The sequence below is a fragment of the Musa acuminata genome, chromosome BXJ2-7 (assembly GCF_036884655.1).
Source record: "Musa acuminata AAA Group cultivar baxijiao chromosome BXJ2-7, Cavendish_Baxijiao_AAA, whole genome shotgun sequence".
Classification (NCBI taxonomy): domain Eukaryota; kingdom Viridiplantae; phylum Streptophyta; class Magnoliopsida; order Zingiberales; family Musaceae; genus Musa; species Musa acuminata.
Window position 1 is genome coordinate 25,603,633 of NC_088344.1, and position 24,454 is coordinate 25,628,086.

A 24,454-nucleotide genomic window follows, 5' to 3' on the forward strand; every position below is an offset into this window, starting at 1 on the left:
GATCATTTTTCTATTTTAAAAGCTTTAAATAGGTATTTTTGTATTATTTCAGATCTTAAAAACTTGAAATTATGCTATTATTTTTGTGAAAATTTTATTGTTTTCTCTAATATTTATATTTTATAATTTTAAGATTAATTTTATATTTATATTTATATATAATTTAATTTAGTAGCTATTACTTACTTTGGACCTATCTTAATTTTTAGTTAGTTAAATAAACTTAGTTGAATTAGTTGATCAAATTGAATGAGTTTGTTGAAAAGAATGTGTCGGTTTAATATAAGTTTGAGGAAAAAAAAAAAATAAAGAAGTGATTGAGGTTATTTTTATTATTTTAAAAATTAACGATTCTCCGGTGGAAAATTTTATAAGAAAAGGGTGAATGGATTATTACTACGAAGGGGCTTTTTTTATACGGCATTTTGTCCTAAATTGAAGGACCACTTGTCAATTCTCTCTTTTGATGTGAATGGATTTCTTGGGCCACTTATCAATCCCTTTTTCTATTTTAATGGATACGTTGGGCCGTTATAGCACATACGAAAGAAAGCCCAGTAGACAACCTGATGTCGCCACGCAACTGCTCTTTTCTTCACCTCGTTACGATCATCCCCGTACCAACTCCTCACTTTTCTTCTCTCTCCTCGGATCCACCGATCCAACCGGACCAACCCATCCCCGCCTGCATCATCATCACCACCCCACCATCGTCTCTCTCTCTCGTCGTAGTTGAATCCCTCTCAGAAAGCGACGATCTTGCACAACCTTCTTCATCCATGGAGGCGGGATCTCCTCCGGCCGCGCCTGCCGACCCATTCGATGAGTTCTTTCCCCAGCAGCACGGCTGCGGCTCCGACGCCGACGACGCCTCGCCCTCCGCCTCCAACTATTCATCCTGCGACGGTGAGGACTCGGAGCTCGAGCGGTACTGCAGCGCCAATTCGGCGCTCGGCAGCGCCAGCCTCTGCAGCTCCGTCGGGAACTACGCCGACCTGCTCGATTTCTCTGACGTATGTGGCGCGATAGAGAATTCCCAGAGGGGTCGGCTCGGTGGGGACATCGCTGCTTCTTGGGATCGCTTCAATCGGTACTCGGAGGAGGGCGCCGTTACGTCGCCGAGAGAAAATTGTTCTTCCCCGTCCCAGCATCTGCTGGCCTTGTCGGATCGGATGGGTTCGTTGCCCAGAATCAGCACCGGGTCCAGGTTGCGTCCTGCATCTGTCGACCGTCCGGGTGAAAGCACGCAGCTAAGGGTAGTTGAGGACCAGCAGGAAGCAGTGCCGTGTAATGGGAAAGAAGTAGACTTCTTGGATCGAGATGTGATCTCCATGGGACGTGATGACGGATATTCTGACCAAAGTTCTTTGCTTTGTGCGATGGCTGGTGCTGAAGAGGTTGGTTCTTTGGGGAATTTAGGCTCTTCCTCTCGTGATGTGATGATGGAATCAGATGAGGATAGACCCTCCAGATGTGAACATTCGGACGGTGAGGACTCGATGCTTGAATATGGCACAGATTGTGAAAATGCAAATGGTCTGAGTGAAAACTTGCGGTGCATTGATGAGACTAAACATGACAACCTTAACCCACTTCTAATGAACTCATCTGTAGCTTACGGTTCTGATGATTTGGATGAGCTTATGCGAGAAAATGGTGGACTTAGTTTACAATCTCTGTCACTTTACCAAGATCAACCTAATTTCCAGCAAACTGTACCTGCAAAAGGTGATGGACATCTTCCATTACTATCCAACAGTCATGTTATTGATCCTCTTCATGACGTAGAGAAAGATGAGGATGCCGTGGATGTATCAGCAGTGAACCATAAATTCCAAGTTACCGATCAACCTAACTCTGAACTTTCACACAAGGGTAAGTTTCTTCTTGGAGAATATACTTTAGAAGATCAGATCAAGTCTATGTACAAAGGTCTGAAAGGAGATTTCTATTCAATAAGTGATGGGATTGTTGCAGATGTTCATGTGGATGAAGCTCCAGAAAGACAGGTGTTTGGTGAGCCAGCTTCTGCTGACACTGATACTGTCATAAAGATTTCTTCCATTTCAGTTGGAACATCTCGACATGAAAAATGTTTTGGTCAAGACTATGATAAGCCAAGTTTGCTATTGCCAGTGGTCCACAGTGGCCAGAGTTCAAGTTTCCAGATAGAGTTGGACGGGAGTTTAAATTTTACGGATTTATCAGAAGAAAATATTGTAACTGATGAGGTCAGCAAATGCAATTTGCTTTTACTTATGATACAAGTGAATCAATAGATATCTCCCATTTGCTATACTTTGTCAACATTTGAGAGGTCTAATTATGACATTGAGTTGAGTTTTGGTCGAATCCTGAACTGTTCTAAAGACATCACCATGAATGTGATCTTTTTTCTGTTTAGAGTTGTTTCATTATATGACTAGAACTCATTGAATTTATTTGCAAACAATTAAGTGGATAATACATATCAAATATGTTTTTTTTTTTTTTTTTTTCACTTAGGCTGCAAACATCTCTTACTAGTTTAGTTTTTATGTTTGCTAATAGCCTTAGGCATTATGTTTGACTTTCAGAGAAGACACTGGATTATGCTTTTTAATGCTTTCCATCCGTTGGAAGATGTCATTGAGCTTTGGAAAATCTTTATAAATTGTCAGCTCTGCTTATGAACCTGCCAGTGAAACCTCACTTTTGAACTAAGTTATATTTCCCTGATATCTTGGATTTGATGTCTTGGTGGAGGAAAAAAAGGAGAGAGAAATGAACTCATTGAATTGAGGAACATACTGTAGCAACTGGTGAAGTTGGCTGTAGCATATACGAAGCAAGAATGTTCAATTTGTATTCTTCAACCTCTAAAGGAAGCTAAGACATTTTCTCCTGTGGGTAGAAGCTGATAGCAATGGTATGTTTTCCCATTTTCCTGATAATCCAGGAACAAAATATTGTCCATGGGCCACTGTTTGCAATTTACTTGCATATCTTCTGATACCTATTATGCAAGAGACAAAGCACCACAAGATAACTGCGAGATTCTAGCACGAATCTAGAATATTGTCCATGGAGTAAAATCTAAAATCTTGTTGGTTTTTATTAAAACAATGCTAGAATCTTGTCCAGGAATAAAATCTAAAAGCTTGTTGGTTCTTATTAAAACACTTGCTAGAATCTTGCGAGGTTCTAGCATGAAATTAGGATCAGTTTCGAGGTTTTCTATGGTAGGAACTTGAAAGTACTATAGATGACCTTAATTTATGGATATATTGGCCTTTGTATATGCTTTTAAGAATCTATTTAGTTTTTGGTTGTGGATGTGGTTACTGAGTTTTTAATTCAACAATTTTGGTCCAGGTATTGCATTCTAGATTGCAAAGATAATAATAATAAGAATAAAATGGATAAGAAAACTTATCTTTCACTATTCTGGTCAGTTATCTTGGCCAAAATTGATGTTATTGAAGTTCTCTTACTTTTAGGCTAAAACTATTGGAACTACATGCTTGGAGACCCATCGTCAAGAGCTACCTGTCTGATCATATGTAACTGCAAACTATTATAAAGTTGGTAATAAAATTTCTCAGTTTGTAGAATATTAAATTATTCATAGAGCTTATATCACAATGAAGCAGAATGAAGCACATTTAGTTTTTGCATTTAGCATGTTTAACCATAGAAAGGGTATAATTTTGTTGAGTTTGCTTAAAGTCAATCTTACATCATGCATGTATCAAAACTTTTGGTGCTAAAACACTCCGGTGCTTGACAAACTGAGTGTATCCAACAATTAGCATGAACAACAATAACAATAACAACAACTACTACTATTTGGGGTTAGCTACGTGGATCTTTTGCTGCAATTGAAATTTGTAAAAAGCCATATGTTTAGTTAAGTTTAGAGTCTTTTAAGTCTTTATTTATAGTTTCTATTAAAGTCTTTTTAGTTCTTCTATCTCTTCTCATACAACTAATATTAATAATTTTACCTTTCCTAACTATCGCATCTATAGGTCTCCTAAATACATGTTTATACTATTTTAAACGATTTTATCTCATCTTATCCGTTATTGAAGCGATACCTAATTGTTCACGAATAAAAATATTTCTTTTCTTATCTTTTTTAGTAACTGTACATATCTATCTCAGCAACACTTAAATCTATACAGTATTATTGATTTCATAATTATATTGTAAAACTTTTCTTTTAATATCAAAGGTATTTGATGATCACATAAGACTCCTAACGCCCCTTGTCATTTTAACCTGTTTTTCCTCTATGAATAATACCTTCATCGATCTCTCCATCTTGTTGAATAATTGATCCAAGATAATTGAGGTTATTACTTAAAGAAACTTCTTGTCTATCCAACTTAATTATATTTTTGTGATAATTCCCAGTATTAATAAAATTACATCTTATATAATCAGTTTTAGTCTTACTTAATTTAAAACCTTTAGTTTTTAAGGAATGCATCTACAGTTCAAGTTTATAATTAATTCCACTTAAGCTCTCATCAATTAAGACGATACAATGAGCAAATAACATACATTAAGGGTTCTATCATGTGTATGACTAGTAAGTTCATCTATTATTAATATGAAAAGATATAAACTTAATGCGGATCTTTAGTGTAGTTTTATGCTTATGAGAAACTCACTAGATACACTCCTTATAGTTCTAACACTAATAATTACATTATCATATATTTAATAACATTAATATAATTAGTGGATATACTTTTTTTTAAAAAAATCCACCATAAAAATAAGCATGAATCCAATATAACTAACTGTGTCTGGTAGATATAATCCAATAAATTCATCAGAATGTGTTGCCAATTTGACAAAACTTCTAATGGAAGAAACTTTATAAAACCAACCAAAACTGTTAAAGTTGGTCATTTTAACCCAAAATTGAGCAAAACTAGCTTTAGTTCAGATCATTTTTTAATTCAAATTAGCCTACAAGCCTAAGAATCATGATGGACAATCTTTGTTCTCATGTTAAATGTCCTAGGTTAAGAGCCTATTGCCTGCTTTTTTGTTCATATCGAGATGTTTGTCATAATTAGGCTCCTTGCTTTCTTTGTTTGTCTGTAGTGTTATTTGATGGATCTTGACCAAAGATACTCTAAGAGGTGATGACCAATTGAAATGACGTTTGAGGCAATTTTTTATTTGAAATTTGCATCAGTATTTATTAGACTAATGATTTCCTTCTTAGAACATGTTCTCTTGGTTATTGGTGATTGGTATGCACATGTCACAAGCCATGGTATACTGCAAGATAATAATGCCTATCATTAGAAGAAACAAAGGAAAGAAACATGAACGAAGAAAGCAATGGTTTAAATAGGTGCCCAGGAGCTCGCCTAGGTGCTCGGGTGAGGTGAGGTGAGGCGAGGCGTGAGTGCCTTAAGGGTCGACTAGGCGATGTGCTTCAATGAAGTGCCACCTAGGCACTTGCTTGAACCCAAGCACTGGGCGCCTCGGGCGAGCAACCAACTAGCTACTTTCTTTTATTGTATCCGCAAAACCCACGTCCCGCACCCCCGTGCGACCTCGAACCATCAACCCTAGTGCAACTTCTGCCTTCGTTGCCGACGCACAGGATCGAGGCTTCCTTTGTCGCCGATGGACGGGTCTGACGGCCTAACCTTCGTGCACAATTTCTTTCGTCGTCGATGCTTCCATGTGCAATTCCTTCTATCGTCGAGGGAGAGGACTACAACTTCCTCCACCACCGACGAACACCTCTGAAGCTTCCCCTGCCCACGACGTCACCGTTTGCAGCTTTCATCGCTGTCGCTACTATCGTCCGCAGCTTCCTTTGCTGTCGCTATTGTTGTTTGCAGCTTCCTTCGCTACTGCTACTGTCATTTGCAGCTTCCTCCATCGCTGTCGTTGTCGTCCGAAAGTTCTTCTATCACCGCTGCCCTCTCCTTCCTCACTTTCCACTGTCGGTGATACTTTTCTCCCCCTCTACCTACTGTTAACAGTAAATAATATATTGTTAACAATAGATTATTAACTATTGTATAAAGCAATCTCTATATAGATTGATAATATACTATTTAGATTTTAACACTGTTAATCTCTATTTATTTAAAATTATTATTAATGGCAAGTGTATAAAGCAATTCAGAAGATTCTTTAAAAAAATTAAGAAAGGATCCTGCTTTGAAATACAATTATCTAAAGAATCCTAAGGAACCTAATGCAGTTATTTGCATCTTTTATTAGAGGTGATATTCTTTGTGCAAAGCAGCATCCGGTAAGAAATTTCAAGAATGCATCAATCTACAAGAAGTGTTCACCTGATGTAAAAGAAGAGATGCTAGCTTATATAACTAAAAAAAGGATACAAAGGAATGAATCTTATGAGATTTTTACCAGAGGATATTGTTGAACATATTAGAGATGAAGAAGAAGAAAATTATTCTAAAAGTGTCTATTTAAGTGGAAAATGAGTATATGAAAGAAAAGGAAAAGAAGCTATAGTTGTTAAGAAAGGTAAAAAGGAACTGATGGACTTATATATATATCAAGGATCACAAAAGCAATAAGCGTAAGCAGGATCAAAATTAAGATAAACAAATATAAGTAAATAAGGGGAAGAATAATTTAGCATATTGCTTGCTTCTTCTATTAGGCTAGCCTTCCCCTTAGTACTTATCATTTAGATAGTTTTAAGAAGATTATTGAAGCTATTGAAAGATATGGTGGGAGATTAAAACATCCTAAATTATTATGAGTTGCGAGTTTCATTATTGAAAAAAAAGTTGGATTATATAAATGACTTATTAAAGGATCATAAAGAATCATGGGCAAAGCATGATTGCTCTATTATGTCAAATGCTTGGACTGATAGGAAACGTATGAGTATATTTAATTTTATGATCAACTATTATTTAAGAATCATGTTTGTGAAGTCAATAGATGCATCATCTTTTATGAAATTTGGAGAAAAGATATATAATTTGCTTAATAAGTATGTGGAAGAAATTGTTGTACAAAATGTCATCCATTATAACCAATAAGGGAAGCAACTATGTGTTAGCTGGTAAGATTTATCTTTTAAAATTTTAATATTTTAATTACTCTGTCTTTAATTTGAATGTAATAACTATGTGACTTCTAAGCTTATCAATTTTATTATCCTTTGTCTTAGATAAACTACTTAAAGTAAAAATACAACACTTATATAGGACTCCACATACAGTATATTGTATTGATTTAATGTTGGAGAATATTGAAAAGATTCCTGAAATCAAGAAGACTTTAGAAAGGACAATCTTTTTTGTTGGATTTTTCTATAATCATATTGGGGCTTTGAATATGATGAGAGAATTCATAGGCAATAAAGAATTGGTGAAATATGGTGTCACCCGATTTGCTACTTCCTTCTTGGTATTATAGAGTATGCATCGTTAAACACATAACTTGAGAAACATGTTTATCTCGGAGAAATGAGTGATAAGTAAATGAGCAAAAGAAGCAAAGGGCAAGAGAGCCGGTGATATCATCTTAATGTCGTCATTTTGGAATCTTATAGTTTATATATTAAAGGTAATGGACCCTCTTGTTTGAGTCCTTCGGTTGATAGATAATAAAAAGAAGTCGATAATAAGATATATTTATAAGGTTATAGATAGAGTAAAGGAGACGATTCAAAAGTTTTTTTTTATAGAAATAAATAAACGTATAAAAAAATAATTGTAATCATTGACGAAAAATGGAATTGTCAACTTCATCGTCCATTACATGTAGTAGGATATTATTTGAACCCAAAATTCTTTTATAAAAACACATCCATTGAGTTTAATGTAAAAGTTGTAAATGAGTTATATCACTGCATTGCAAGAATGATTCCAAGCCTTGAGGTGCAAGATAAAATCATACGTGAATTATCTTTATATAAGAATGCCGAGGTCTTTTTGGAATTCCAATAATAATTTGATCTAGGACAACTACAATCCCAAGTATTAATAAATTTATATAATTAATTTCATGTTAGTATGTTATTGTTAATAATAAAGTAAATTTTGCAACTAAACGGTGGAGAGTCTATTTAGAAATTCTACCTCGAACTTAATCAATAACATGTATGTTATTGTTAACAATTGGCTATCAAAATTCTTAGTTTAACATGTAGTGTTGTAGGTGATGAGTAAAATTGGAATGTCTATGAGCATGTAAGGATCACAAAATATTTTTGTTTCAATTAATCATTTTTTTTTCGAATAGATATATTAATATATATTTAAATTATATAACATGATAGATTCACACAAAGAGAAGAAATTGGTGTAGGCATCAACGATTACATGATCTTGTTTATATAAAGTATAATCAAGCATTGAAGATAAGATATTGATCCAATTTGCAAAATAACATTGATCTAATTTCATGACAAGATATTGATGATTCAAATGAGTGGTTGGTAAGGGAAGTGGGTGCTAGCTTGCAAGATATCGAAGATGAGCTTGTATTTGAAGATGACAGATATGAGGAGGTGTGACATGAGCCTTAGGTGTTGGAGAAATACAGATATATACAAGACAAATGACGAAGGAAAAAATGAGTGCAAAAGTCTCAAGCTCATCTCTTGCCATCGATGAAGAGGAGGAAATATATTTTGTTGAAGACGGACAAGAGAAAGAGAAAGATGATGAAATGTTTGAAAATGATGATATTGATTATGATGATGATTGAATTTGATGTAAAACTTTATTGTTTTGAGTCTTTTAACATTTTTGTTATTAGAAGATGGATAATGTGACTTGGTACTTTAGATCTTTTTAATTTAATATTATATTTTAATTTATATAATAATATTTATCATATTTATTATATATTTATTATATTTTAATATTTCAGAGTACTTAATTTTACTCAAGTGAGCGCTTAGGTAAATACTTAGCGCCTTGAGCATTTTGGGATCTTAGCGTCTTTTGACGTTTAACGCTTTTTAAATCACTAGGAGAAAGACATAAAGGAGTGGATAAGGGAAAATACTGAAATGTTATCAGATTTCCAGGTGCTATTTTAGTCTATCCTCTGGCAAGACTTGAGGATGGAGACTAGATAGTGATGGCCCTTTGTTTGTTGAGTCTAATCTTAAAAGCTTTTGAGATAAAGAAAACAAGGGGCTTATTGACTCCATCAAATTGTTACACAACTGAGCTAGACTAATGCAGAATATATAAAGAATCGGAAACTCATGTGAAGTACTGGGACTATTCGTAGGTTCCCCCTACCGGTTCCATGTCCAAACAGTGCATGCCCCTCAACCGACTAATACAGATGTGAGATCCTTAAACCGAACACTCCAAAATAAAATTATTAATGATGCAAAATGTATAAAATAAAAAAATCTCATGCAAAGTAGCAAGACAAAGTTCTTCCCACCTTGTACCAGTTCTCTGTCAAAACAGTGGCCACCCCTCAGTTTAATCAGACAATTGAAATATTCATCAATTAGTCATAAGACACCATCAATCGTAAATCAGATATGGACCAAAATAATTTGTCAAAGTATGTTGAATGTATTTAGCAAGTTTTGGTCTCAAGATTCACCATGTGGGCCGTACTTTAGCCTCCAACCTACCACAAACCAAGTACGCCATTGATAACTGCCCCCTCCTTTACTCCCCTTTCTTTCATGTTTGTTTTGGGTCATAATAAATTAGCTTGTATATCCAGAGCTAAGTTAGCCCTGAAACTCTTTTCTTTTCATGGTTGCTTACCTCATTAACCACTCGAATGGTCTTCATTGACATGGTAGAGTAGAGGGCTTTCTTAACCCTCCACTCTCAATGTGTAGTTTTATCATTCATCTGATAGTTTTGACTCGGTCAGAATAACATATAAAGTTTGGCTGGTTAAGCTTGAGGCCATTAGTTAACCCCGTCTTAACCTCCAAGCCAACACTGAAGTTTTGCTGAAATTTGTACAAGCAGTAACTTCACATAATTATGTTAGGTGATAATTATTTTTGTATATTCTTCTTGTTGAGCATTAAACTGTATTGTTTACTATGTAGATTCAGAAACAGGATTCTGGTGATGTATATGATGAAATGGTTCTAGAGATGGAGGAAATTTTGTTAGATACAGGAAGTGGAACCAGGCCTGTGGTCAACCATCAGTACTTAAATCATCAGTCTCATCATTTCAGAGATGGGAGCTCTACCGCTTCTACTTCTGGCACAGATGATATTAATCCACCTCCTCAATTCCCTTCCAGTATTGATTGGGTTGAGGTCATTGGAGCAAAACAGAAAATAGGAGATGTTTCTTTTGGGGAAAGATTGGTTGGTGTCAAGCAATATACTGTGTACATATTAAGAGTGTGGAGCGCTAAGGATCAATGGGAGGTTGAACGACGCTATCGCAATTTCTTTGCACTTTACCAGCAGCTAAAAACTCTGTTTTCTGACCATGATTTAAGTCTTCCTTCTCAATGGTCCTTTGTTGAGAGAGAATCCATGAAAATATTTGGAAATGCTTCACCAATTGTTGTCAGCAATAGAAGTGCTCTTATTCAAGAGTGTTTACGCTCAGTTCTTAATTCCAGATATCCTTTTGGATTTCCTAGCCCTCTACTTTGTTTTTTATCCCCAGGCAAGGTGGCTATTAACTCTAATTTGTTGAAAGCTCTAGTTCCTCAATCGTTCATAAAGTTTGGGGAGGGTTGGAATTCAAAATTTTCAACTTATAAGGAGTCTCCAGAAAATATTTCTGAATTAGGGAAGACAATACCACTAATCGTTAGCATAAAGCCTCAAAAGTCTATGCAAAAGTTGTTGGAATTACAACACTATACTTGTGCAGGATGCCACAAACATTTGGATGCTGGAAAGACATTGTTGAGGGATCTTGTTCAGACATTAGGTTGGAAAAGGCCACGGTTTTGTGAGTACAGTGGCCAGTTATTTTGTGCAACATGCCATACAAATGATACTTCGGTTCTGCCAGCAAAAATCTTGCATCTTTGGGATTTTTCTCTTTATCCAGTTTCTCAGCTAGCAAAAGCATATTTGGATTCCATTTATGACCAGGTAATCTGGAAATAACATTGTTTGCAGTTGCACTATGTATATCATCCTTAAAATTTTTTGATGTTGGCAAGATTCTGGTCTATTATTTTAAAAATTTCTAGATTCTTTTGAAGGTTAGGCATAATATAGTCTAGCCTTCTTAAACTTGTAACATCAAGAGCATTAAGTATTTTGTTGCCAATATGATGCTAAATGCTAATACATGTCACATTTTTTTCCCAGCCAATGCTATGTGTGAGTGCAATCAACCCCTTTCTGTTCTCCAAAGTGCCAGCTTTGCTTCATGTTATGGGAATCAGGAAGAACATAGGTGCCATGTTCCCTTATATTCGCTGCCCTTTTCGAATCTCAATTCAGAGAGGCTTTAGATCTCGTTGTCATCTTCTTGAAAGCAATGATTTTTTTGCACTTCGAGATCTTGTTGATCTATCAAAAGGGGCATTTGCAGGTACATTATTATTTGCATTCGTCCAATATTTGATTTATTATGCATACATCTGGAAAGCAATATATGAAGGCATATTTGCAGCGGGTGGGACATTATATAACATATACCAATATAGAAGGATGGCATCAGGGGGCCTAATTGTGAGATTATAAACCATCTAGCAAGAGCATTTGCATGTAATTCACATTCTTAATTTGTCAACTTCCATTTCAGTTTCTATTGACATTGTTGCCATACATAATTTCCATCAAACACTGAACCCGTGTTCCAATTTTAAAAGAAGAATGAGGACTTTGTGACAACTATTTGATTATCCTCAATATTTTACTCTTTCAATTCAAGATATCCTTCTATCCTTTCTCTGGATGACTCGTGCAAGAAGAAATTGAAGGGGTAAAACAAGGTGGCTGACCATTTTATTTTTTGAGCCAAAATTTCATGGCAAGTAGTCTCGAACTATTTCTTTTCTGTTAAGTTCCTTGCTTATTCTATTTTCCTTCTTATCTTCAATCCTTTTTCTTTTTGTTTGGTTCCTGTTAACTTCTTTTCTGTTAAGTTCCTTTCTTATTTTATTTTCCTTCTTATCTTCAATCCTTTTTCTTTTTGTTTGGTTCCTGCATTCTTTGTCACTTTTATCCTACTCTACTATCATTAGATTCTTTGGTAGCTGTAATATATTATCTAACTAACTAGAGAAGAACAAGTTGTGAGTTTTTATTTTCTTCTTAAATGATATCTTAGACCTCTTTTTGTCCGGATCAGACATTTCTATGTCAACAATGTCAAGTTAGAATCTATGTTCTTCTCATCATATACATCAATTGCATTCGATAGATGGGACCTTTAGAAAATCAATTGAGTCATATCTAACCCTGAGTGATTGTCATCCTCTCCCTGCTGTCTTTTGACTGGTTCTTCAAGATCGCAACTAATCAGGAAATATTTTATCACTAGGTCCAATTTCGATCCAAATCTCTTGCTGTGGATTTGAGTCAGCCAAGTTCCATCTCTGTTTCTTTCTCTCACATATCTCATTATTGCATTAACTGAATATTGTAGGGCATTAATCCCTATGATGCTTAAAATGGTTGTGCTACTCTATTTGGTTACCACAAATAACTGATGTGAGTGAAAGATACAAGATGAGGAGAAAAAGAGGATTGTAGTTGCTAAACTTGTCTGTAACTGTTCTTGTGTGTTTTTCACTGCACAAAGTCAAACATATGAAACATCAAATTAGTCTAGGATTTTATTTAATAATCTGTAATAAATTGTTTGACTATTTGGTGACGATGTGCATAATTGAGGAAAGTTGTCCCCATTCAGAAAATCCTGATATGTCAATCACATTTATAATTATTGAACATCGAGGAAGCAAAACATTTAAGTTTGAACTTTGAACTACTGGCACATATGGAGCCTGTCAGCACTGTGTAACACTGAAGTTTCAAAGGAAAAATGCAAGATTAAATACTCTTTTAATTGTTTATCATGATAATGTTGTAGCATTTGTTTGCTACTGAACATGTACATGCATATGTGCAAGTGTTTCATATTCAATCTCTGTGCATATTACTGCAAGTTTAGGTATCTGAGTTCTACAACAATCTGAGACACTGCTTGCTTGTGTTCATCAATATGCTCTTGTGAGTGCCTCTATCAGTATCTGATTCTTCTGTTCTTTACAATGGCAGCACTCCCTGTCATGTTAGAAACTGTTTCGAATAAGATCCTGGAGCACATAACGCAACAGTGCCTTGTGTGCTATGACACTGGTGTTCCTTGTGCCGCCCGTCAAATCTGTGATGAGCCATTGTCTCTTATATTTCCCTTTCAGGTTAGTCTCTCACTTTGATGCCTTATTTACTAGTGCAATCTTGACAAAAACTAGTTGGATCATCCTGTCCACTGAACTCATTATCGCACCCACTCAACTGGTGTTGACTATGGTCAACTTATTTGCTTTCTGTTGAATTAATCTTGACTTGATCACTGTCTTTAACACTAAAGGTTACCTGATCACAACTTAATCTAGTCATAAGTCTGGCTTAAATCCAAGCTCTGTCAGACCTTGTAATGTTGTGCCTTGTTGGTTATACAAACAAGTCTTGTTGCTTATAGAAACCAGTCAGGTTCAGGTTAGGTTATCTTGACTGGCAAGTGGATTATGTCCAGCTAGGATTAGACATTGGTCAATTATACTGCCAAACTTGACTGGCCTGGATTGAAGTCTAATGTCCACAAAGAATATATCCTGTCAAGTGAATGGTGGAATTTTACTTTCATTACAGGAAGCTGAAGCTGCTAGATGTAATTCGTGTGGGTCCATCTTCCACCAGCCTTGTTTCGTGAAGATGATCTGCTGCACTTGTGGCAAATCAACCAATGCAGTCGAGAATTTGGATATCCGAGGTCATGGAGAAAGTGAGAAGCCATTGGCTGTGCTCGCCCAACCTTCAAAGTCTAGTCCATCTTTGAGTTTGTTTTCTAATATTCTGTTGAAGGCAAGTCCAGACTTAATACGGAAGCCTAAAGACAGAAGCCCTGCAATTTTCATGGGGTCTTTGTCTTTATCAAACACTTCATTGTATTGACAGCAGTGTATTCTGTTTACTGCACGAGTAGTCAGAGTGTTCAAGATGTAAATAGGCTTAATGTATTCTTTGTAAAGTGTAACTAAATAACAACATGAAGCCATGTAAAAGTTTTTGTTGCATCTATTGGATTCTTGGGAATACTCCTGTTTAAAAGCCATCCTTTCTGGACTCTCTACTGTTATTTTACTTGGATGAAGCCCAAATGATTCCTTAGTAGCTTTTGATCTGTGGCTTAAGTTCAGATACATTTGCATTTAAGTTTGTCCAAGCCGGGTCTTATCATACAGTTCTTGGTGAAATGTCTGCATTTATTGATTTGTAATAATAGTCTTGTATTTTGATTTATAATAATTTTAGGCAAGGATTCTGGTGTGAAGTTTTTGGCGCATGTCCTGCAGATCCATTTTGAGAACAGCATTGCATAGAATTGCATTATGCTAGAAAGGTATCTGCACCATCTACTGCCATGATTTAAAGGTGTGGTTTGGTTCACTGAGCTATTTTTCTGTGTACATCTCAATATTAGTGTTTTGCCAGCTTAATTAGAGCTTAATTGTCAGATAGTTGAGTGCTCGTAATTGGAAAGTATCATAAATAATATTATAATAAAGAATCATGAGAGTCAAATTCTCAGAAAATCCCATAAAATTAATTTTATGGTTTTCATTTTGATAAATCTCCCCTACTGTATCATAAATAACATGTGCTAGTTCCAGTTGTTCTTTTAAAGTCTTCAACAAATTAATATTTTTTTTCCTCGATACTTTTCATTATAGATATGTTTTTAATTGCTATAACCGCAACCATCTGTCTCTCCTTGAAATCATCAGTTTTCTAGAAATATTTTTTCTCAAAATATTGTGATTCACTGATATGGCTTCTTTGTGTACATGACATTTTCTTTTCTTTTTTTCCTAATCCCTTCCCTTTAAAAGAAAAGAAAAGTAAAAGGACAAAAAGAAGCCACGTTGTATGATTTGCTGGCCACAACAAACAAATGCGGCTTCTTTTCTCCTTTATCTATCTATTTAGAATAATAAAAATAACAGAAACGGCAAAAATCAAAGGGCTGCGGAAAGATCATGTGGTGAGTTGAAGGCCGTCCGATGCTTGTCTTCTTTAATACCTCTCTCTCTCTCTCTCTCTCTAACTGAGAGAAGCTTCCAGGCCATTCGAGGCGCCTTTTCATCCCCCTCCCCATCTTATTTATCGAGGAGGACGAGAAGAGGACGTTTCATAGAGAAGATGTCGGACAGCGGCGTTGTGACAGTCTACGGCAATGGCGCGGCCCTCACGGAGCCGAAGAAGTCGTCCACCTTCTCGGTGAAGGTGGGGCTAGCGCAGATGCTGCGCGGCGGCGTGATCATGGACGTGGTCACCCCCGAGCAGGCCCGCGTCGCCGAGGAGGCTGGCGCCTGCGCCGTCATGGCCCTCGAGCGCGTCCCCGCTGACATCCGCGCCAAGGGCGGCGTGGCGCGCATGTCAGACCCCGGTCTCATCAAAGAGATCAAGCGCGCCGTCACCATCCCCGTCATGGCCAAGGCCCGCATTGGACACTTCGTCGAGGCCCAGATCCTTGAGGCCATCGGGGTCGACTACGTCGACGAGAGCGAGGTCCTCACTCCCGCCGATGATCAGCACCACATCAACAAGCACAACTTCCGGGTGCCCTTCGTCTGCGGCTGCCGCAATCTCGGCGAGGCGCTCCGCCGCATCCGTGAAGGCGCCGCCATGATCCGCACCAAGGGCGAGGCCGGCACCGGAAACATCGTCGAGGCCGTCCGCCACGTTCGCTCCGTCATGGGCGACATCCGCGCTCTCCGCAACATGGACGACGACGAGGTCTTCGCCTTCGCCAAGCGCATCGCGGCCCCCTATGACCTCGTCATGCAGACCAAGCAGCTCGGCAGGCTCCCGGTCGTCCACTTCGCCGCCGGCGGGGTCGCCACCCCTGCCGATGCTGCCCTCATGATGCAGCTCGGCTGCGATGGCGTGTTTGTTGGCTCCGGCATCTTCAAGAGCGGAGACCCCGCGCGCAGGGCCAGAGCCATCGTGCAGGCAGTCACCCATTACACCGACCCGGAGATCCTGGCGGAGGTGAGCTGCGGCCTGGGGGAGGCCATGGTGGGGAGCAATCTCAACGACGCCAATGTCGAGAGGTTCGCTAGCCGCTCGGAATAACAGAGAAGCATAAACAAATCGGTCCTTTCCCTTCAGTTCCGTAGTTGGGTCGTTTCTTAACTGAACCAAAATTGTTGCTTTGAAGTTACTTGCTTTATAGCGACTGAAATATTCTGCTTTTAAACCCTAACTTTTTGTGTGTCACAAAACTACAAGTGTGCTTGATTCATCAGATGCCTGTTTGATTTCTATGGCTTAATAATACATTTCATGGATCATACATGATATGTGTCTCTGATGTTTCTTCTTCCGTTTACCTCGACGCATGGTGCTTTTCTTTCTTTACATGTATTAACATGTTTTGATGATACTGACAATTATTGTGTTCAATGCTGAAGGATTTGCGATTGACTCAAACGGATGATATTCCAGCGAATTGTTCTACATAGTTACTTATCAATGGAAAGGAACATTCCAAAAGAAGGATGATACACTGTTGACTGATGTGGTATGCTTCTTCCTTTTTAGTTTTCAGGGGAGGCATGTTATGCTTCTTTGAAGTTCTCTGATATGAGGTCTGTTTCTTTTATAAGGATAACTTCAACATAAGTAATAACGGCATTACAAAAGAACATCAAACCTGAGGTTCATTTGATGAATGATTGCGACTCATTGCTGTTGAACTTGACATGCATGAACACCAAACCTGTGGTTCATTTGATGAATGAATGCGATTCATTGCTGATGAACTTGACATGCATGAACACCAAACCTGTGGTTCATTTGATGAATGATTGCGACTCATTGCTGATGAACTTGACATGCTTGATGTTAAGTGCAGACACTATTTTAGGTGAACTAGTTCTTGTGGAAAATTATAATGATGCACACTAGCCAATTGCATTTAACCAGTACTTTGTGGACTTTTGTGATCCTAGGAACTCACAAAACTATATTCTTCTTGGAACTGAGAACTGTAAACATTCTTGCAGTTGAACCATCTGATTTGATTGGAAATAATGGATTAAAATAAATTACCACTCAACCCAACTTGAGGCAGGATCCGGAGCTCATGGTAAGATGACTAAATCGATAGGAGGTTAAGCATTCGATGGTTATGGTGGCAGCAGTTGATTGGTGGCTATGATGAATGAATTAAAGAGGAGATTATGTTGAATAACTCATGTGCTAATGCACATGTCCTTTTGTCTTTGATTCTTATGCAAGACTGCTTCGGTGGGTGGTCCATCTGGTATACAATTCTAAGAGTCGGCATTCTAGTTTCCGTGGTAGCCTTTTAACTTAGTATGCTCAATTATTGAAGTACTTTTACAGGTTTGTTAGTAATAGCTTGCTTGATAGCTGCTCATATTTGGATATTCCCATTCATCTCTTTCCTAAAAGCAAAAAAAAAAAGTTATTCTACTGTCTTGTTATGCATATAACTGAAGCCTAAGCATTGATTCCATAGCCACAAGAACAATATTCATCCTACAGGTCTGATCTGTTCAGAAATGTTTGCTGTGCAGAAGTAGAAGGGTATTCAGCTATATTGAATCTGGATGTCATGATGTTGTTCTTCAGGTAAGGAAGGCCCTTGGTTAGTTAGGGTTTGATTTGAGTTAAATTCTAGTTAGTTTATTAGAAAAAAGTAGTTGAAAATTTTGATTCGATCTGCATTTTGTGCTTCCTAATTAATAGCTTCTCCTGTTCTCCTTTATCCCTGCCTGTCTCCCATTTGTCATCTCTTTTCTCCCAAGCTCTCTTCCTATTCCTTCCTGAACAATGTGTCAGATTATATTTCCTGTTCATCTGCTGTAGATTGTTGTCTGAGCAGCTAACTGAGATCGAACTCTTGCTGGAAATTGCTGCAGTGACATTTATCATCACGTACTGGATTCCACACCTGCGATGCATGATTGCAATGAGAGAACAAATGCTCGACAATCTCCGGAGAGCTATTACAAAATGGACACAAAGAGGTTGATGCTCATTCCAATGGCAGCAAGCCTAGTGGATGTTGAGAGGCTGTGATGGAGGAGTTTCCAGCAAAAAAATTAATCTTCATTCGAGGTAAGACTAGAAGACCATAAACACATCGCCACAAATCCCAACAATCCAATGGTTCTCTACGAATGGATTGAAAAAAGACATCTAAGATCAAAGTGGCATAACTGTGGTTGTCAAATCTTCATGACTAGACATCATCCTACGATCAAGGGGAAGATTGATTCTTGAGATTTCCCCCACTATCGAGAGTCCAAAGCGATCATATAAAAGTTTCAAATTTCAACACCCATCGGAGATCAAAGATCTAACATGTGTATCCGAAGAATCCAATATAAGATCAACAAAAGTAGGTTTATGAGAAAGTGGAATATAAAAAATCCTCTAATAACACATTAAATCCATAGAAGAATCATTGTTAACAAACTTAAAAATGAAAGCCTCTAACTCTAATTAATGTTGGTACAAATCTTATCATTTTAGGAAGATATCCAACCGTATTTAGCAGAAACAATATTAACTCAGATTGAATATTAGCAGAAACAATATTAACTCAGAGCGAGGCTTCGCCCTTGCTTTCGGCCAGCGACCACCACCGTCGTAGTCACATTCCTGAGCGAGGCTTCGCCCACCTCCCACCTTCCACCGTTGCCAGCGTCTCGTCCCACCGCAGAAAACCTTCGTTCATTAATGTCAAAGCTATCTCCGGAACCATCAGCATCCTCTGCTCCCTTGAAGCTTTTCCTTGTCTCCGTCGGCGATACTCACCACCCGAGGGCCCCTGATCTTTTCCAGTGCTAGCTTCAGAAGTGCCACCATTAGCACACTGTCCTCTATCTTGGTGCTCACGGAGTCAAGATCGGCGTTGTCCGGCAACCGAAACTGACGCTAGAACTTGCCGTACGAGTGCTCCACTAGTGATTCGCTGCTGGCCGCCCCTTGTCGATACATTGCAACTCCATTCAACTAGAGAACCATTCAAACAAAGCCCACACTCGCAGAGCACAGTCGCAACCTCTGTTTCTACCGCCGACTGTTGCTCCCTCGCCAACCGAAGTCTTCCACTAAAGGTTCCACCAAAGCTTCACGGCATCTCGAACTTCGGCCGGGGCTCCAGGTTCGGCAAGAACGTCCCTGACGCCACCAACTTCCCACTTCCGATCACGCCCCATCTCGCTCGAGCGAGAAAGGGGCACCTCATCCCCGATTTCACCCTTGATCTGGCGTACGCGCTCGTTTGAGGAGCCGCTGCCCACACTCCGGTGGTGAACAGAACCTCTTCCCCACGTTCTCTTCTTCTTGCTCATTGCTGCAGATTCCTATCACTGCCATGCTGCCATGGGCAAGCCTCTACACCGCAATAGCATCACTGCCATGCTGCTAGGGGCAGCCCCTGCACCGCAACAGCACGCGAGGCGAGTGCAGCTCTGCTGCATCCCACTCTACCTTCTCCGGTGTACCCGACTTCTTCGCCTCGACGAGTAGCATCCGGAACCATTTCTACTCCACTTGCTACCCATCACTGCATCGCTACTAAGCAAAGGACAGTAGTGATCTTCGACGACGAAGCACGCAGCAATACTCTTCACGTTCTTCACTGCCCAGATCCCCAACCGCAGAACTGCTACGTAGAGATATGCAACTTTACTTAATATACGCCTCCTTCGACAAAAAAAACTCATTTGCCAGCAACCAACCTCAGGCGACGCTGATTTGTACCAACACTTCTCCCTCTCGTATCACTATAAGCGATAGTACTATTAGTATCTCGAAATTTAGGGATGTGACATATTTTTGACTCCAATTCTGAAGTTATTGGGGCCTATAAATACCCCACCCTTTTCTGCATGAAAGGACATGAAAATGTTGACATAATTTTGAATCTTTGAAGTGTTAAAGTGTTGTAAAAGTACTAGAGTCCTCCTCCTCCCTTTCTAAATGTTGAGATCATTCAAGAGAGGTGTGAGACTTGTAAGAGTTATCTCCTAAACCCATGAAAAGGAGAAAACATTGTAAAGAGTTGGTTGGTCTTCGCCTATTGAAGGAAAACCATTAGTGGACGCCGGTGACCTTGACAAAGGAGGAATTAGAAATGGATGTAGGTCACAATGATTGAACCACTCTAAATTTTGGTTTGCTTTTCTATTTATGTAATTTACATTACTGCAAACTTTCTTAACCTTCTCTTTGCACTCTTGCGAAAGCTTTCAAGTTCAGTATCTTTATGAAACAGATTGAATCGAAATGAATATTTTTTAGAATCAATGCTTTTTTCACTACACTAATTCACCCCCTAGTGTCAGACTGTAAGCGATAGTACTGCCCAATAATGGTGGTAGTACCACTAGTACCCCAAAATCTAGGGATGTGACATATTTTGGCTCCAATTCTGAAGCCATTGGGGCCTATAAATACCTCACCTTTTGTGCATGAAAGGTCACGAAAATGTTGGCATAATTTTGAATCTTTAAAGTGTTAAAGTGTTGTAAAAATACTAGAGTCCTCCTCCTCCTTTTCTAAATGTTGAGATCATTCAAGAGAGGTGTGAGACTTATAAGAGTTATCTCCTAAACCCATGAAAATGACAAAACATTGTAAAGAGTTGGTTGGTCTTCGCCTATTGAAGGAAGACCATAAGTGGACGCCGGTGACCTTGATAGAGGAGGAATTAGAAGTGGATGTAGGTCAAAATGATCAAACCACTCTAAATTTTGGTTTGCTTTTCTATTTATGCAATTTACATTACTGCAAACTTTCTTAACCTTCTTTTTGCACTCTTGCGAAAGCTTTCAAGTTCAATATCTTTATGAAACAGATTGAATCGAAATGAATATTTTTCAGAATCAATGCTTTTTTCACTACACTAATTCACCCCCTAGTGTCAGACTATAAGCGATAGTACTACCCAATAATGACGGTAGTACCACTAGTACCCCGAAATCTAGGGATGTGACATATTTTGGCTCCAATTCTGAAGCCATTGGGGCCTATAAATACCCCACTCTTTTCTGCATGAAAGGGCACGAAAATGTTGGCATAATTTTGAATCTTTGAAGTGTTAAAGTGTTGTAAAAGTACTAGAGTCCTCCTCCTCCTTTTCTAAATGTTGAGATCATTCAAGAGAGGTGTGAGACTTGTAAGAGTTATCTCCTAAACCCATGAAAAGGAGAAAACGTTGTAAAGAGTTGGTTGGTCTTCGCCTATTAAAGGAAGACCATTAGTGGACGCCGGTGACCTTGACAGAGGAGGAATTAGAAGTGGATGTAGGTCACAATGATCGAACCACTCTAAATTTTGGTTTGCTTTTCTATTTATGCAATTTACATTACTGCAAACTTTCTTAACCTTCTCTTTGCACTCTTGCGAAAGCTTTCAAGTTCAATATCTTTATGAAACGGATTGAATCGAAATGAATATTTTTCAGAATCAATGCTTTTTTCACTACACTAATTCACCCCCTAGTGTTAGATTGTAAGCGATAGTACTGCCCAGTAATGGCGGTAGTACCACTAGTACCCCGAAATCTAGGGATGTGATATATTTTGGCTCCAATTCTGAAGCCATTGGGGCCTATAAATACCCCACTCTTTTCTGCATGAAAGGGCACGAAAATGTTGGCATAATTTTGAATCTTTGAAGTGTTAAAGTGTTGTAAAAGTACTAGAGTCCTCCTCCTCCCTTTCTAAATGTTGAGATCATTCAAGAGAGGTGTGAGACTTGTAAGAGTTATCTCCTAAACCCATGAAAAGGAGAAAACGTTGTAAAGAGTTGGTTGGTCTTCGTCTATTGAAGGAAGACCATTAGTGGACACCGGTAAGCTTGACGGAAGAGGAATTAGAAGTAGATGTAGGTCACAATGACCGAACCACTCTAAATTTTGGTTTGCTCTTCTATTTAAGCAATTTACATTACTACAAACTTTCTTAACCTTCTCTTTGCACTCTTGCGAAAGCTTTCAAGTTCAATATCTTTATGGAACGGAATGAATCGAAATGAATATTTTTCAGAATCAATGCTTTTTTGACTGCACTAATTCACCCCCCCCCCTCTCTTAGTGCTGCTCTTGATCCCAACAATTGGTATCAGAGCAAGGTCACTCTCGTTTGGTTTAAAACCCAAGAGAGATGACATTTGCCAGCAACCAACAGGGTTACTCAATTACACATCTGCCCATATTCAATGAAACAGATTACACATATTAGAAGATTAGAATGAGGATTTTTTTTATTTCTATGGATTTTGAGCTACGAAACATTATCGAAAATGGTTTGCAAAAGTCTTCTCTTCCAATGAACGATTGGAATGAGTTGGAGAAGAAGACTTTCGCTTTAAATGCCAAGGCTATGAATGTCTTGTTTTGTGCTTCAGGTAAAAATGAGTTCAATCGAGTGTCTATGAAATGACTTTTGATATTTGGCACACACTCGAAGTTACTCACGAAGACACTAGTAGAGTAAAGGTGTCAAAAATTAATCTTTTAGTCCATATTTATGAGTTGTTTCAGATGAAACCGAGTGAGACCATTGGAGACATGTACACCCGATTTACGAATATTGCCAATGGTCTAAAAGGACTTGGTAAAAGTTTATCAGATTCTGAACTTATTAATAAAATTTTAAGATCCATTCCAAAGAGTTGGGACCCTAAAGTAACGGCCATTCAAGAGGCCAAGGATTTAAATAACTTTCCTCTTGAAGAACTAATCGAGTTACTAATGACCTATGAGATGACTTGTAATGCTCATGCAGAACTTGAGAACAACCTTCCAAAGGACAGGAAGGATATGATACTAAGAACTCAAGAAGACCACTTGAAAGAAAATTCAAGTGATGAGGACTATGATGATGACTTAGCATTCTTGACAAGAAAGTTCAAAAAATTCATAAAAAGGAATAAAATTAGAAATTATACTAAAAATAAATTTAAACCCAAGAAAGAATAAGTCATATGCTATGAATGCAAGAAGCCGGAACATTTCAAAAGCGAATGTCCTCAAGCAAAGAAGAAACAACCAAAGAAGAAGAAGGCTTTTAAAGCAACATGGGACGACTCAAGTGTTACGATCAAGAGCGCACTAAGAAGGGGGGGGGGGGGGGGGGGGGACGAGTTTGAATTAGTGCAGTGGAAAACTTTCCCGATTAAACCTAATTTCGAAAAATATTCGTTTCGATTCAATCCATTTCAGAGAGAGATTAAATTTGAAAGCTTTCGTAAAAGTACAAAGAGAAGATTAAGGAGGTTTGCAGTAATGTAAATTACACAAATAAAAAGCAAACCATAATTTAGAGTGGTTCGGTCATTGTGACCTACATCCACTTTTGGATTCCTCCTCCGTCGAGGTCACCAGCATCCACTAAAGGCCTTCCTTCAATAGGCAAAGACCAACCACCTTTTACTATGCTTTCTTCTTTTCACGGGATTAGGAGACAACCCTTACAAGTCTCACACCTCTCTTGAATGATCTTAACACTTAGAAAGGGAGGAGGACTTTAGCACTTTTACAATACTTTAATACTTTAAAGACTCAAGATTATGCCAATACTTTTTGTACCCTTTCATGCAGAAAAGGGTGGAGTTTTTATAGGCCCCAATGACTTTAAAATTGGAGCCAAAAAATGTCACATCCCTATATTTCAGGGTATGGCGGTACCACTGGCATTACTGGGTGGTACTACCACCTACAGTTTGACTCTGGGCGGTACCACCACTAGATAGAGCTTGGAGATCGAGCTTTGGTGGTACCACTACTTGATAGGGGCGGTACCACCACTAGCAACATTAACTGCCAATGGTACCACCGCCCAAACCACTTGGGAGAATGGGTCTCCCAAGCGGTGCCACCGCCGGCCTTGTTTTCAGGGGCTGAATGGGCTGTTCAATCCAGCCCAATTCAGCCTTTTTAAGGGCCCAGTTGGCCCCTAATTAAGTTAGTGAGATTACCTCTCAATTCTAACTCAATCTATTGTCTAACTATAGTAACTAAGACATAACCAAAGCACTTTTGTTCCGGTACGTCAATTGCTCTTCCGGTAATCTTTCGACGAACTCTCAATAATGTTCCGGCGGACTCCCGGCAAGCTCTCGGACTTTACGATGATCTTCTTGGCGAGTTCCAATGAGATTCTTTGGCAAGCTCCTGGACTTCTCTATTGGTTCCGACAGAACTTCCGATAAATGTCCGGACGTTTGACAAACTCTTGAACTTCCAATGAGATCTCG

At 38.4% G+C, this 24,454-nt stretch overlaps 2 protein-coding genes across 3 annotated transcripts; both read left to right on the forward strand.

Moving 5' to 3' along the window:
- The first annotated feature begins 609 nt into the window (after window positions 1–609).
- On the forward strand, window positions 610–14,264 carry LOC103974793 (uncharacterized). 2 transcript variants are annotated; one of them, XM_065117673.1, is made up of 6 exons: window positions 611–1,875; window positions 1,978–2,231; window positions 10,046–11,062; window positions 11,285–11,510; window positions 13,205–13,347; window positions 13,802–14,264. In XM_065117673.1, the coding sequence occupies exons 1-6, from the start codon at window positions 780–782 to the stop codon at window positions 14,102–14,104; spliced, it is 3,039 nt and encodes a 1,012-aa protein (XP_064973745.1). In that variant the 5' UTR covers window positions 611–779; the 3' UTR covers window positions 14,105–14,264. The 2 variants fall into 2 exon arrangements, with proteins under 2 accessions (XP_064973744.1, XP_064973745.1); XM_065117672.1 differs by having other exon boundaries at window positions 610–2,231.
- A 1,013-nt stretch (window positions 14,265–15,277) lies between these two features.
- Window positions 15,278–16,508, forward strand: LOC135617459 (probable pyridoxal 5'-phosphate synthase subunit PDX1.1). Its single transcript, XM_065117674.1, has one exon. It carries the CDS (start codon window positions 15,353–15,355, stop codon window positions 16,286–16,288), a length of 936 nt encoding a protein of 311 aa, XP_064973746.1. The 5' UTR covers window positions 15,278–15,352; the 3' UTR covers window positions 16,289–16,508.
- Window positions 16,509–24,454: the final 7,946 nt, after the last annotated feature.

Bases quoted from the DNA above. Each gene is read 5' to 3' on its own strand.
- LOC103974793 (XM_065117672.1), top strand. From the start codon at position 780: ATGGAGGCGGGATCTCCTCCGGCCGCGCCTGCCGACCCATTCGATGAG. The intron at 2,232-10,045 runs GTCAGCAAATGC...TTTACTATGTAG, and splicing joins AAAATATTGTAACTGATGAG to ATTCAGAAACAGGATTCTGG. The intron at 11,511-13,204 runs GTACATTATTAT...TTACAATGGCAG, and splicing joins ATCAAAAGGGGCATTTGCAG to CACTCCCTGTCATGTTAGAA.
- LOC135617459 (XM_065117674.1), top strand. From the start codon at position 15,353: ATGTCGGACAGCGGCGTTGTGACAGTCTACGGCAATGGCGCGGCCCTC.